This window comes from Podarcis bocagei (assembly GCF_964188305.1).
Source record: "Podarcis bocagei genome assembly, chromosome: 4".
Classification (NCBI taxonomy): domain Eukaryota; kingdom Metazoa; phylum Chordata; class Lepidosauria; order Squamata; family Lacertidae; genus Podarcis; species Podarcis bocagei.
In genome coordinates, this window is record NC_138128.1 from 42,148,872 (window position 1) to 42,164,832 (window position 15,961).

Consider the following 15,961-nt stretch of genomic DNA (forward strand, 5'->3'; position numbering starts at 1 on the left):
GTATGTGTGGTGTGTTGCATTTCTTAAATCAGGAGGTGGACAACTTGTTTGGTTCCAAGGCCACATGCAGGAGTGGCAGGTTGTTGAGAGCCACAGGCCAATCACTGCAGCCACAGCCACCCACATAATAACACGTGTGGGACAGAGTTTGCTGCTATTGTCCATGACACCATCTCTTTAACCATAAACCTCTTGACCTTGGAACAGGCTTAGAAGGTCTGTTCTGCCACAGAGACAGATTGGAGATGCTGCTGTTCTACTGACCACGCTGTAACTCATTGGCATCACTGGTCAGGCTGACCAAGGTAGTCTCTTGTGCACTTTCAGCTTTATGTGCCTGGCAAAAAAAAATTAAAAATTAAAAAGGAGGAGAGAATTGGGTGGGTGTCTGGGAAAAAATGACTTTAGCAATCCTACCTGCCATTGCACACAGTGTATATCGGCTATATGTGAGTTTGGCTTAATGCGCTATTCCTGGAACGTAACCCCCATGTAAGTTGCATGTTTACTGTACTTAAAGAACTGTGAGCCCTGTGGGGAGGGCAGAAGAGGGGAAGGTCGGATTGTTCCTGAAGAGACTGCCAAGAGCCAAAATAACTTTGTTGTCTTAATGTTTACATTTTGCATTTTTTGTTGCTTTTTTTTGCATTTCTTGCTTTCATTGTAGTATTTTTAGAACTCTCTCTCCCCTGAGAGGTTTGACTGGCTCCATGATTATTCTCTTTCTATTTGCCTGGGCATTTTTAATTTTGTGATTTGTTTTTATGCTGGATTTTTATTGCCTGTTGCAATTTTCTATGTTTTCCAGTTGCTTAATCACTGAGCAAGCCTCTGAAAATGCTTTGAAAATAATTATTAATATAATATAATATAAATATCTGCCTTGAGCGCCTGAGGGAAAGACTGTGTCTCAGCGCACAGTAAATAATATATTCTGTCCCCCAGCTCCCAAATATCAAATATTTAACAGTGTGGGTTTCTGCTATAAGCAGAAAATATAAAAATAAATAACTGTGGCTCTGGGGAGGAAGTACATTTGCCTTCCAGAAAACATCTTTTTTGCTGGCAAATAGTATATGCGTAGAAAGTTTGGTGCAAAAGTTCACAATGCCTTCAGAAGACCTGATTGTGGAAAGCATTTCAGGCAGTGGTTTGTTTATTTATTTAAAGTCTTGATATCTTAATCATATTTCTAGAGTGGTTCACAAAAAAGAATCAAACAATTAAAATGTAAATACCAAAAGAAGCAGCAGGTAAAAGCCACCAAATTATAATAACACCATAAAACTGAGGGAGGTGTTAGCAACCAGCAGCAGTCAAACTTAGCTCGTTTAGCGGGGAGTTTAAAGGGGGAGGCCCAGAGTTCTGTCACTTAGTGTGCATAGGACCAGAGACATGGAGGGCGAGGGAGTTGCTGCAGTGATATGTAACACCTGTGCCATGTTTGTCATTCTGCCAGAGAACAAGCAACAGTACACTTAAGTGCAAGCTGGTTGTCTCGCTGGAAGAGAAGGTGCAGCAACTTGAGGCCTGCCTAGCTACACCTCAAGCAACAGGACAACATGCAGAGTTACTTGATAGAGTTGGGTTGACTGAGATTGAGCACCAAGATAGATGGGAGTGCACCCAAGGTGGAGAAAGATCACCCATTGCAAGAGTCTAGTACAGTGCACAGAACAATTATTCCCACCCCCACCCCAGTAGATAAAGAGACAGTAGGCAATGGATTTGGAGGAGTCTTTTTCCATTCTTGATCTAACCCTATCAGATCCAAGGCTACTGACCGTGGATGAGTGTGCTGATAACGTACTTGCTACCTTCTGTGGAGACGACATTAGAGAAACGGAATTGCAGCCTTGAGATGACAAGCTGGGAGGAAGGAGTAGGAAATACTCAGACCTTAAGTTTGTAACTTATCCCAACAATATCAAAATAAACTCCAAGAAACAAGAGGGGAAGACTCGAGAACAACAGACGCAGACCTCAGAACACTCCAAGCAGCCTTTGGAAGGCCTATCCCATAGAATGATTCCCGCTACTCCCCAGAGGAGGAGGAGAGTGGTGGTGATAGGTGACTTTCTACTGAGGGAAACAGAGGCAGTATTGTGTGGAGGAAACAGGATGTCACAGGAGATGTGCTGTCTTCCAGGTCCAAAGATTCACAATGTGACAGAGAAGTTCCCAAGTCTTCTAAAGCCCACTGGCCACTATCTCTTCTTTCTGATTCATGTGGGTACAAATAATACTGCCACACATAACCTGCAACACATAGTGAAGGGACTGTGAGACACTGGGAAGGAAGCTAAAGAGATTTGGGGCACAGATAGCCTTTTTATCACTCCTTCCTGTTGAAGGTCGTGGCCAACGAAGAGAGAGTAAAATACTTGAGGTAAACCACTGGCTGTGCAGGTGGCATATCAGGAAGCATTTGGCTTCTTGGATCATGGTTTCTTCCTTGAAGTAGGACTTCTGGCGAGAGATGGGCTGCACCTCACAACAGTTGGCAAGAATGTGTCTTGGGAATCTGATCAGGAGAGCTTTAAAATAGATCTTGAGGAGGCGAGAGAAAACTATAAGAACGACAAAAGAGCACCTGGCACAGGGGATAATAGTTTCATTGATGCACAGGAAACGGAGGTGGCACTCCAGAAACCTGCTAAAGGGCAAGAAACTACAGGAAGGAAGCAGCTGCAGGGAACAATTCATGGTTTCAGTTGTCTCTACACAAATGCACAGAGTATGGGAATCAAACAAGATGAACTGGAGCTTTTAATACAGGATGGCAAATACGACCTGGTAGGCATTACTGAAACCTGGTGGGATGAGACTCATGACTGGAATGTAGGAATTGAGGGGTATAACCTGTTCAAAAGGAATAGCTTAAACAGGAAGGAAGGAAGGAGGAGTAGCATTGTATATAAAGGATGTGTACACTTGTGAAGAAATCCATGACCTGGAGCATGAAAAACAGATTGAGAACATACAGGTAAAAATTGTAGGAAAAGGCCCTCTCTCTGGCAGGCACCTGGCTTAGCTCAGATGGTGGGCACACCCCTTTGAAGTGTGAACATTTATATTTAAAAAGCACCATAATTAGAGTACAGTGGTACCTCAGTTTAAGAACAGTCCTGTTTACGAACGATCCGGTTTGCGAACTCTGCAAAACCAGAAGTAGTGTCTTGGTTTGTGAACTTTACCTCAGTCTAAGAACGAAATCTAAACGGTGGAAGGGCACTGGCAGCAGGAGGCCTCATTAGGGAAAGTGTGCCTCGGTTTAAGAACGGACTTCCGGAACGGATTAAGTTCATAAACCGAGGTACCACTGTAATGGCATTTTAGGATCTGATCAGCTTTTGAATTAAATACTCTTTTCTTTCAGCTGAAAGGGTGCCCCATCCAGAGGGCCCAGGCTACTTTGTCAATATTTGTGGTAGATTAATCATCAACAGATAAATTCCCATAGCTTTCTTTCCTGTTGATCTAAATAGCACTTTGTCCTTCCTAATCAGGTAAGAGACCACAGTCTTTTTATCTTACATTGTCCTGGGGGCTGCTTCCTTTAGGAAAAGTGGTGTTAGATGGAACCTGGAATTTTTATTTTGCACATTTCCTTTCAACATCCATACCATTTCATTTCTGATGAGGTTTCAGTTGCTTGATGCCCTTACCCTGTAAAGATTGGAAGTAAATGTGTTACTTGAAAATTTTATCTGGCATCCATCAGTAACTGTAAGAAAGTCAACGGATAAGCTATGCCAATCTGATGCCTTCCTCTGACTTCAAACAGGACAGTCAAAGGAACTGGCTTCTCTCCTCAAGATATCAGCTTTACCAATAAAATGCATCTATTATTTGCTATTTGAGATTGAATTTATTAGAGGCTCCCATCTTCTCCACATTCAGATTTGACAGAGCAGAGCAGCTGAGTTACTATTGCAATGCATTAACTGACTGGTTTTAGACGATAGTTAAAATCCTTCAAAGTTGTGAATTTTTCTTGCCTTTTAATCCCTTTATTTCTATATTTGTTTCTCCCTTAATCCAGTCCCCACTCCCCTGGTTTTGCTCCCATTTTTCCTGGTTACCTCTCATCTCCTGTGTTTGAGCAATACATTGGTGTTCTTTTTCTTCCACGTGTAGGTAATTTATATGCCAAATCCCGCTAAATAGTCTAGCCACTTCAGCTGTATAATGGCTAAAGTTTCCTCAGGTGTGGCCTTGCTTTTACTAGTGTACTCCCTCTACAGCAGCCTACCAAGTTCATTGTCAGGTAGGTACTTATTATCCACAGAGTGCAACTGTGACTGTAGATTGGAGGTGGCTTAAACTGCGGTCTTCCAAATGCTGTTGGACTCTTTATCTCCCATCAGCCATTAGTCAGGGGTTGATGGGAGTTGTAGTCCAGCAACAGCTAGAGGGCCACAGGTTAGCTACCCCTATGGTAAAACAGAGAGGACAATATGAATATCCATACCATAGCTAAGACCTAACACTATCAGTACTTAACTGTAAGCACAAGAGGAATTCCATCCTAAATCACTGTTGTGCCTTCTATTTTACTCGCCTAATTTCTACCCTGGGATTAACCCTGGAGTTGCATCACTGTCAGCAAATATTTCCCCCTATCACTTACTGTATTACATAAGGGGGGGGGGGAATGACCTAGTGTGCCTCCTACCTAACTTCTTAGCTCTACACACAAGGAGACATGCAACAGAATCCTATCCATGCTTACTTGGTACTAAGTAACATTGTGCTGAGTGAGTCCTAGTAAATGTGTTTAGAATTTCAGCCTGAATATTATTATTTTTTAAATGTATTGAGTCTTCAAAGGAAACATGGGAACATAACCCCCCCTTGTTAAACACTTTCCTCTACCCAACCGCCTTGCCCAAACCACAGATCCCTATGGGGAAACATTATTCCAAACTTTCAAATGTGAGTCTAGTGGATGTCACTGTATAATTGATGTTCTGTCATGTATGTGATGAAACGGTACCAGGTCCAGGGCTAGCACTGTGATGAACCACCCTGAAACCTCCAGGTATAGGGCGGTATATAAACTCAATAAACAACAACTACTACTACTACACACCACGAGGCCATTGCCTCAGGTGGCAGGATCCTGTTTGGCAGTGGAACAAACTCCCACGAGAGGTGGTGGACGCTCCTTCCTTGGAGGTTTTTAAACAGAAGTTGGATAGTCATCTGTCATGGATGCTTCAGCTCAGATTCCTGCATTGCAGGGGGTTGGACTAGATGACGCTTTGGTCCCTTCCAACTCTATGATTCTGTGATCCAGGAGTGGCAGATCCTGCTACTGAACCTGCTGGTTGTCTGCAGGTGAAGTGGCCGCCACTGGCACGGATGCCAGTGCTGATTCCTGTGGCCTGCCTTGGGAGACGTTTGCTCCAGCAGCTCAGCAACAGCACTTGAAGCCAGAGAGGAGCAGCACCTAGATCAAAAGAAGCCAAAAGACCAAGCCACAACTTATTCAGGGGTCTTCCTGCTTCCAGCTTATCCGATTGGTTCACCTTCTCCTTCTGGCTCTTCTGATTGGTGCTTTTCCCCTGGGTTTCCTGGGCGTCCATTAATTTTGTGTTTGATTCTGCTGCTGTTGCTGCTGTCGGGAAAAGCAGGGAGCTGCATTTTGCTATGCTGAGAGACGTGAGTGTAGCCAGAATCTAATGGGGGGGCAGGTTTTATGTTGGGGGGGAGAGAACTGAGTTATCTGTGACTCTGTTGGTCAGTTACTTAACATTTTTATTTACTAAATTGTTGGTATAAAGTTGCTGAATGAACTCTGCAGGATTGCAGTTTGAATGGAAGAATCAAGGTTCATAGTGCCAGCTCATTTTGCTTTCATACCGGTAGTTTTTTTGAGAAAAGACGAGGCAAGCCAAATCCTGAGAATTCATAAACGTGCCAACCATTTCTTGGAGGAGGTTCGCCAAGGAAATATGGAAAGAGAATGCAATGAAGAAAGGTGTTCGTTTGAAGAGGCAAGAGAGATTTTCAAATCAGAGGAGAAAACGGTGAGGAATTGAACTTGAGGAAATCTAATGCTGGTTTGGACAGTTGTGAAATACAATGAGATATACCTATCCAAATACCCCACAGAGTGAATCACATCAGATGGGCATAGAATAGTCTGCTGTCCCACTCATATGGATCAACATCATAATTGTTTGTTTGTAATTATTTGTTATCCCACTCTTTAGCTGGAAAACCTTCCAGAGCAACTTGCACATTTTTAAAAAATGAACACCGTCCCTGCCCTCAGGTTTATAGTCTAAAAGACGTATGGAAGAAAGGATGGGAAGGAAGAGGGGGGAAATAGTTAGAAAATATATAACTCAAACTTATAACTTACTAAAATCAACAAATAAAATCAATGATTAAACATAACAAAAGTGTCTTGCCTTACCCATACTCTCAAGTATGATGGGTGGGGCTTTACACCAACTTCCACAGGTTCTACGGAATGTCATACTAAAGAGGTAGGTGGGTCACTGCCTATTTTCTCTCCTATGACCCAGACCCAGTATGAATGGGATCAATGTACTATGTAAGAACCTGAGTTAGTAAGGCAAAGATTTGTAGCATTGGAACAATGGGGGATGGCAATATATAGAAGTAGGCAGTTTCATCCATCAGAAGTATCTTAATTTAACTAATACAGAAAATCATTTATATATATATATATTTTAAATGGAAAGTCCTTTCTGATTACGCAGCCTGTTTACCCAATATTTTATTTTTTACCATTTTACAGGTGGAGTTTTGGTTCATGTACAACAGTAAGAGATTTTCATTTCCTTCTTTTTTGTGCTGTCAACTGGTTCCTAATGCAAAGTGAAGGCCAGTAAAGCCCTCAGAAGGTTCCTTTGGTCTCATCCCTCTTGATCTTCCATTGTTCATTGAATACATTTTTGTTTCTGCCAGGCTTTTGGCTTGCTAGGCTGAGGTTTTTTTTAAATGTATACTGATATGTGTTAGATTATTTTCCCCATCTTCCTTGTTTAGTTTTAACGACATTAATTTTGTATGTAATTTTAATGTTGTAACTGTGTTGTGTATTGCAGAGCGTAAAGCATTTAAATAAATAAATACCTCTCTCCCCCGCAAGGCCATCTTTTTAATGCCTTGATTTTTATCACAAGCTTCTCTCCTTACATACAGATTTGGACACTTGTAAAGAGAATCCCTGTAAGAATGGTGGCATCTGCAAGGTTAAACGCTATATAACTGTTTGCACTTGTCCTCCCAGATTTGGAGGGAGCCACTGTGAAATAGGTGAGTACAGAATATGGGCTGATATGAACATTTGTTACCTTGTTTGCTTGCTTCCCTAAGATATTTTTTTGCCAGCCAATAACACTGAATGGCTTAAGTACAAAACTGAAAACAGTTCAATGCACATTTAAAACATATGGCTTCCTCCAGAGAATCCTGGGACTGGAGTTTGTTAAGGGTGCTGGGAACCCTTATCTCTGAGGGATATATTACAGTTTCCAGACTTCTTTGGCAGAAGTCCTTCTGTTGCCCGTGTAGCTGCATTACAGCACCTGTTGCTATTATGTAATAGCATCTATGACATGTTACGTATAATGACTGCCTATTATGCAGCCATATCATAGCATCCATTACACATGATAAATAATGATCCAAAATAAAATGTATACTTCTAATGCAGAGAAATCTGAATGCTGGTACAAGAATGGTGGCTGCTGGCAATATTGCCATGACAATGAACGTTCGCTTCAAGTGACCTGTTCTTGTGCGTTGGGATATACACTAAGTGAAGATGGAGAGAGGTGCACACCGTCAGGTACTCAATACTGATTGAGATGCCCCTCATGTTTTGGAATAGCGCTTTCCATCTTACAAAATGTTTCGTTCTCATTTTTCCCTCCTGCTGCTGAAAGTTGAAGCAATGTTGGCTTGCTCCTAGCCACTTAGAATGAGTTTATAATTCTGTGAAAATTATCTCTTACATTCATACCAGCACAACATGTGGTTGTTGTTGTTTAGTCGTTTAGTCGTGTCCGACTCTTCTTGACACCATGGACCAGAGCACGCGAGGCACTTCTGTCTTCCACTGCCTCCCGCAGTTTGGTCAAACTCATGCTGGTAGCTTCGAGAACACTATCCAACCATCTCGTCCTCTGTCGTCCCCTTCTCCTTGTGCCCTCCATCTTTCCCAACATCAGGGTCTTTTCCAGGGAGTCTTCTCATGAGGTGGCCAAAGTATTGGAGTCTCAGCTTCAGGATCTGTCCTTCCAGTGAGCACTCAGGGCTGATTTCCTTAAGAATGGATACGTTTGATCTTCTTGCAGTCCATGGGACTCTCTCGAGTCTCCTCCAGCACCATAATTCAAAAGCATCAATTCTTCAGCGATCAGCTTTCTTTATGGTCCAGCTCTCACTTCCATACATCACTACTGGGAAAACCATAGCTTTTACTATACAGACCTTTGTTGGCAAGGTGATGTCTCTGCTTTTTAAGATGCTGTCTAGGTTTGCCATCGCCTTTCTTCCAAGGAGCAGGTGTCTTTTAATTTGTGGCTGCTGTCACCATTTGCAGTGATCATGGAGCCCAAGAAAGTAAAATCTCTCACTGCCTCCATTTCTTCCCCTTCTATTTGCCAGGAGGTGATGGGCCCAGTGGCCATGATCTTCGTTTTTTTGATGTTGAGCTTCAGACCATATTTTGCACTCTCCTCTTTCACCCTCAATAAAAGGTTCTTTAATTCCTCCTCACTTTCTGCCATCAAGGTTGTGTCATCTGCATATCTGAGGTTGTTGATATTTCTTCCGGCAATCTTAATTCCAGCTAGGGATTCATCCAGCCCAGGCTTTCGCATGATGAATTCTGCATATAAGTTGAATAAGCAGGGAGACAATATACAGCTTTGTCGTACTCCTTTCCCAATTTTGAACCAATCAGTTGTTCCATATCCAGTTCTAACTGTAGCTTCTTGTCCCACGTAGAGATTTCTCAGGAGACAGATGAGGTGATCAGGCACTCCCATTTCTTTAAGAACTTGCCATAGTTTGCTGTGGTCGACACAGCCAAAGGCTTTTGCATAGTCAATGAAGCAGAAGTAGATGTCTTTCTGGAACTCTCTAGCTTTCTCCATAATCCAGCGCATGTTTGCAATTTGGTCTCTGGTTCCTCTGCCTCTTCTAAATCCAGCTTGCACTTCTGGGAGTTCTCGGTCCACATACTGCTTGAGCCTTCCTTGTAGAATTTTAAGCATAACCTTGCTAGCATGTGAAATGAGTGCAATTGTGCGGTAGTTGGAGCATTCTTTGGCACTGCCCTTCTTTGGGATTGGGATGTAGCAACATAGATACCGTATTAATTGCATGCTTCATTGTTTGCCTAGGGCCAAGCTTGCATTTTGTGAACATCCAGAGCCAAACATCCCACTAAAAGGAACTGTATCCTGCAGCATGTTTTTATTTGCTATGCAATTGTAATTGCACCTGCTGCCAGTTAATGGCTACATCCAAATTATTAATTCAGCTTTCCACCCCCATAAGGAATTGCCAAACAGCTGATTCCCCTCTGATGCATCCAGTGGTTTTTTTCCCCTAAAAAAATGTTTAGGGGTACTCTCATTTTCCTACTCATATTGAAATAAGGCTAAACTTAGATTTACAAAATGTTTAGGGGTATGCGTACCCCTGCGTCCATCCCCCCCCCCCCCGGAAAAAAGCACTGGATGCACCACACCACCAATCTTTAGGCTCTCTGTTTCCCAATACTAATTCACACCCTTCAGAAATGAGAACCAATTATCCTGGCCTATCTGTACATTACAGTATTTTTGAATGCTTATTATTTACATGTATATCATGCCTTTCCGCTTAGGCCCTTAGGGCAGAGTGCATGGTTCTCTTTTTTATTTTCATACCAACCATTTGAGGTAGTAGGATAGGCTGGAACCAATGGCCTAAGGTCACCTAATGAGCTTCATGGCTGAGGAGGAATTTGAACCTGGGTCTTCCCAACCCTATCTCTAAGGATTTGGTACAGTTAAGGAGGTGGGGAATGTTTCTCCCCCCCTTTCCCCCCCCCCCCATTGATTCAGAAGGGGGTGGGGCAGAAATCTTCTGATGTGTTGAAAGTGATTATTCTTCCTTAGGTTCCTCACTTTTCATGTTACAAGCAATGGGATATAAATGCCAGGAAATGTCATGTGGTGTTGCCACCTTCACTTACTTGTCTAAACAGACTGCTTTACACACAACAAATTTGTCTAATCCCACCCCTTTTAAGATCGCTTTGCCTGTGGACTGGTTAAGAGATCAACACGCTCTAACAAGGAAGGATCAGAAGAGTACAACCAAACTAATGCTTGGGATATGACTGGGACGGATACAAGAGTTGCTCAGGAGAACGTGGCCCACTGGAATCAGTCACTGGCTTACAACTCCTCAGCAAGCCTGAATGACACGATGGAGGGAGAGGCTGAGGAAGAAGGCACCGAAGAGATGAAAGGAAACTTCACAGACTCCTTCAGCTGGCTCAACTTCAATAACAGTGCTGAAATGGATGGTTCCAGGGTAGTTGGAGGCTCATTCTGCCGCCCAGGAGTCTGTCCCTGGCAGGTACAGATACTGTTTTGACAAAATTGCCTCACTTTACATTGTTGTAGTTGTGCAATGGCAGGGCCAGGTCATATGACCAGTGAATTGACGTTAAACAAACAGCAAAATAGCTCTGTGTCTGCACAGTGAGCATCTGTCATCACCTCCCCTTCAACAGCATGGCTCCATCTGCACTGTACATTTAAAGCTCTTTAAAAAGCCACGGCTTCTCCCAAATAATCCTGGGAGCTCTACTTTGTTAAGGGTGCTGAGAATTGTTAAGAGACCTCTGTTCCCCTCAGAGAGCTGTAATTCCCAGTTTCACGAGAAGAGGGAGTGATGGTTAAACTACTCTGGAAATTGCACCCTGAGCAAACCACAGTTCCCACAATTATTTGGGGGGAAAGCATGGCTGTTTCAAGTGGTGTGATCCTGCTTCAAATGTATAATGCAGATGGGCCTTTGTTGGAACATTGTCCCCTAATGTCTGTTTGCTTGATCCTGTGGGAAGCTGCAAATGTATCCCACATACGTAGAGACATTTGCTGCACATCATTATATCTCTCTTTAAGACCCCCTTCTTGCATTTTGTTTCACAGCTAAATAACTGAATTACCTTTAAAGAAAATTCCCATACAGTGGTACCTCGCAAGACGAATGCCTCGCAAGACGGAAAACTCGCAAGACGAAAAGGTTTTTGGTTTTTTGAGTTGCTTCACAAGACGAATTTCCCTATGGGCTTGCTTCGCAAGATGGAAACGTTTTGCAAGTTTGTTTCCTTTTTCTTAAAACCGTTAATACAGTTGCAACTTGACTTCGAGGAGCAACTCATAGCACGCGGTGTGGTAGCCTTTTTTGAGGTTTTTGAAGACTTTGGTGATTTTTGAAGCTTTTCCAAAACTTTTCCGAAACCGTGCTTCGCAAGACGAAAAAACTCGCGGAACGAATTAATTTCGTCTTGCGAGGCACCACTGTACATATATTCCTTCATCTCTCCATACATTGCTGGTTATTGGTCTCCTTTCCTTGGATTTTTGTTTTCTTTCCATAACTTGTTAAAGGTTCCTATCTGAACATGCCTGCAGTACCGGTGGTAGTAGTAGTAGTAGTAGTAGCAGCAGTAGCAGTAGTAGCAGCAGCAGCAACAACAACAATCTTATATGCCTCCATCTGATTAGGTTGCCCCATCCACTCTGGGTAGCTTCCAGGAATTAAAACATGAAACACAGTAAAACATCAAATATCAAAAACTTCCCTATAGAGGGCTGCCTTCAGATGTCTTCTAAAAGTCTGATAGTTGTTTACAGTATTTCCTCAACGTCTGATGGGAGGGTGTTTCACATGGCAGGCACGACTGCTGTGTAGAGTATATGCATATTTGATTGAGTGAATCAACAGTGTTACTTTTCCCCATAGGTACTGCTCCAAAATAAGAGAGGTTACGGTTTTTGTGGTGGCAGCTTAATCAGCAGTCGGTGGGTGCTCACTGCAGCACACTGCCTGGATACAGTTATCCCACATCAAGTTACTGTAGGTGAGCCACAAAGACAATCAAAAGATTTGTTCTTTTCCAAGCATGCCCCCAAGAAGATGCAATGAACTCTTACATCTATCATTGTTTCACTATTTTTTTTAAAAGAGCCTTCAAGGTCATTGAGATTAGTGCATATAATTACAAACTTTTCCAATGTTGTTATCAGCACCCAACAAATTGCCAGTTTTTAAGTTAAACTTGTGGGCGCACTTTCATGGAAGACTTGATATTGAAGTGCAATACAGCAAACCTGCAATTTACAGTGGTACCTATAGTTACAAACTTAATTTGTTCTGGTGTTCCATTCTTAACCTGAAACTGTTCTTAACTAGAGGCGTGCTTTCACTAATGGGGCCTTTTGCTGCCACTGCGCCTCCGGCACACGCTTTCCATTCTCATCCTGGGGGAAAGTTCTCAACTTGAAGTAACTCTTCCAGGTTAGCGGAGTTTGTAACCTAAAGTGTTTGTAAGCTAAGGTGTTTGTAACTCAAGGTATCACTATATGGGAAAAATGACTTTGGCAATGGCACCTGCCATTGAACCTAATGTTTTTTTACTACACAGGCACCCCGCGCCCCCACCCCCCACCTGCGTGTGACAGCGTATACAGCCAGTGCCAGGAAGGAAATAAATAGATAGGTGATAGATAGATAGATAGATAGATAGATAGATAGATAGATAGAATCATGCCAGGAAATGGCAAGAGAGAGCTACAGAAAACCTCCCCAGAGCCATCAGGACATCAGTTTGGGTGGAGGAAGCCCTGAAGAGACTGGAGCTTTGTTTAGTGGGGCTTTGTTTAGGCTGCTTAGCTGCCCCACCTAACAGTTGTTGTGTGGGGTAGTGCAGCAGCAGCCGCTGATTTTCTACGCATACTCCAGCTTCCAGCCAACCCAAGAGCTTCAACTCCAGATATTCTGATCTGGACTGGGGAGAGAGCTGGAAAGCAGAAAGAAAATGGGCATTTAGAGATTTTTTAGAGGGTGCTCCCCACTTATGCAATTTTCGCTTACGTGCCCAGGGTACACGTGCCTGTGTAAGTGGGGAGACACCTGTCCACAGTTTTGGCTTTTGGTGTGATCCCTGGAACCTAATACCCACATAAGCTGCAGACTTATGGCAGAACATTAATTGAATAAGAGACTGTGACTTAAAACATTTTGGATCTGCACACTAAAACTGGTTTCTTTGGATCCTTTTCCTATTTCTCCTAAGGCTATTTAAAAATCAGCTTTAATTCCCTGCCCCCTGTTTCCATTAGGAACAACTAACTGCACAAAGGTATCACACTCTTCTTACATTTCATTTGCCTTTCAGGAGATTTTGACATACATCAGCGAGAACGGCATGAACAAAAGGTGGGAGTTCGACAGTACTGGAAACATCCTCAGTATGACTCTACGAACTTCAACAATGATATTGCGTTGATCCAGCTGACCAGCAGTGTGGTTTTCAGCGAGCACGTACTCCCCATCTGCCTACCCAACCCTCAGCTAACTACTTTACTGATTGGAGAGGGGGCATCAGGAATGGTTAGTGGATGGGGTGCTACACATAGCAAGGGTAAGTCAACTCGCTTCCTCATGAAAGTCAGCTTGCCTATTGTGAGCGCAGACACTTGCAGGCCGTCAACCGAGAAGCTCATCACTGACAACATGTTTTGTGCAGGCTATGCTGAAGAAGCACAAGATGCTTGTAAAGGAGACAGTGGAGGACCTTTTGCTGTAGCTTATCGCAGCACCTGGTATCTCCTGGGGGTTGTCAGCTGGGGGGAAGGCTGCGCCGAAGTGGGAAAATATGGGGCTTACACACGTGTATCCAACTACATTTCATGGATAAAAGAAACCATTGAAAGCACAACTGATTCGGAAGGACTTTCACGTTCCCTGTAACAGAAGCAATATACTCTCTGCACATTTGACAATTATTTGCAAGTACTTGTGTACACAGTTAACACTGCAGGACCGCTTCCTCAGCTGTTCTTGAAAGTTGCTCCAGTATCCAGAAATATGAGGCATGGGAGACTTTACACACATATCTTCAGCTGGGGATAACTTTATTTTAATAACTTTTTAAAAATGAAGATTTTGTAGCCAATTTCCTTTGAGTAATAGTGTGTAGTACGTTTAGTTCACTGTTCTACACACATACATCTTGCAGTAGTCTTGAAGCAGTAACCAGGATGTGAAAGAGGACTCAAGCAATCTGTTACCTAGCCACGGCAATTTTATTTCTCATAATTATTCCAACTTAAACTTCATTAAATATCTAGTCTGCAGCCCCCCACCTTGCTGAGCATGGTGACTTAAGTAACCCCAAATACTTTACGAAGTAACAGTCATATTTTTGGACATGTTTTTGAACGTAAGAATTGTAGGCAATTGCTGTTTTGCATGGGAAATGTATGTACACTTGGTCTGTCGTGTCAGGGATTCTCCCTGGCACCCATTCAGATTAATGGCATAAAAAACATCATTAAATAATTTTTCATGTGTCCAATATGGAAAGTTATTCTGGCATACACTTAGCCACTCGTGTTACTATAATGTTTTTTAGCTTCAACAGCACAGGAGAGGTATAATTCCTTTAAATTCTCTAGAGCAGGAATAGCTAGCTTTCTTTGGCCAAAGGGCCATCTTCACACAATGGGGTGTAGCCAATTCTCTTTTCTGCTGATCTGTGGAGACTGATGAACAATGAGGGGACAATTTACATCAGCAGCAGGAAGCTGCTCAGAGAGACATTGATCTCACCACCCACCCATGTGTTGTGTCTAAATTTATTTCATTTTGCTTCTATAAATATATGATCAGTGTCTTCGGGGGTGGACTGTGCCACCAGGCTAGGGATGGATCTCTCTAATACTAGAAGTATTACTAGTATTTGTTTGTGCTCAGGCACATTTCAGATATAACAACCTTGCGTCTGATAAACCAATTTATTTCAACCAGTACTAAGTAGTGTGCTGCCACTCGCCTCATAAGGCAATTCCCTCTGGGTTTGTTAAACTACCGTTTCCACTTACCATATTTTTTGCTCTATAAGACTCACTTTTTCCCTCCTAAAAAGTAACGGGAAATGTGTGTGCATCTTATGGAGCAAATGCAGGCTGCACAGCTATCCCAGAAGCCAGAACAGCAAGAGGGATTGCTGCTTTCACTGCGCAGCGATCCCTCTTGCTGTTCTGGCTTCTGAGATTCAGAATATATTTTTTCTTGTTTTCCTCCTCCAAAAACTAGGTGCGTTTTGTGGTCTGGTGCATCTTATAGAGCGAAAAATACGGTATGTTCAATCCAGGAAACTGGGGATTTAAATAAACCAAGATTTCAAGCCATGGCTTTGCCCCTGTTTACATGCCAGCTCTAAAACTGATTTAATCTGCTTTTCAGTTTACATATAACGAAGAGGAAACTGGTTCAACAAATGACAGAAGTATTGCATTAAGACATGGATTTTTGTGACGTTCTCACGATTATTCAATTATTGTAAATTATATTTTATAACAAAGATCGCTTATAGAAAGCTTTTGAAATTAAAAGCGATTTTTCCTCATTCTCATCATCAATGTTACAGAGCAAAAGAAGAACAGGCAGTTATATAACCTGACAGCAGAATTCCATCAGACAAAAACAGTAGCAAAGTGTTTTCTTCAAGTCCACTTAGGTTTCTAGTATCCCACGTGTACCTTTTTCTTGTATAAACACCTGCTTGTGCAACAGAACATCAGTGCCCCCTGCACTCCCAACCCTCTGTATCAGATTTCTGAGAGGGGTGCAGGGTAGAGAGAAGGGTAAGACCACTCATGAATCACTAAATGTAATTACAAGT

The 15,961-nt window shown here is 42.6% G+C and overlaps 1 protein-coding gene and 1 long non-coding RNA gene across 2 annotated transcripts; one reads left to right on the forward strand and one right to left on the reverse strand.

Annotated features, from left to right (window-relative positions):
- The first annotated feature begins 3,408 nt into the window (after positions 1 to 3,408).
- On the forward strand, positions 3,409 to 14,632 carry LOC308584581 (coagulation factor X-like). The gene is made up of 9 exons (XM_081189325.1): positions 3,409 to 3,509; positions 4,141 to 4,270; positions 5,875 to 6,035; positions 6,776 to 6,800; positions 7,183 to 7,296; positions 7,697 to 7,831; positions 10,289 to 10,620; positions 12,016 to 12,133; positions 13,451 to 14,632. The coding sequence occupies exons 2-9, from the start codon at positions 4,192 to 4,194 to the stop codon at positions 14,023 to 14,025; spliced, it is 1,539 nt and encodes a 512-aa protein (XP_081045451.1). The 5' UTR covers positions 3,409 to 3,509; positions 4,141 to 4,191; the 3' UTR covers positions 14,026 to 14,632.
- Positions 14,342 to 15,828, reverse strand: LOC308584586. Its single transcript, XR_014006933.1, has 2 exons — positions 15,415 to 15,828; positions 14,342 to 15,153 (listed from the first exon to the last, which is right to left on the reverse strand). It is a non-coding gene; the product is annotated as an uncharacterized lncRNA (long non-coding RNA).
- Between the last annotated feature and the right edge of the window lie 133 nt (positions 15,829 to 15,961).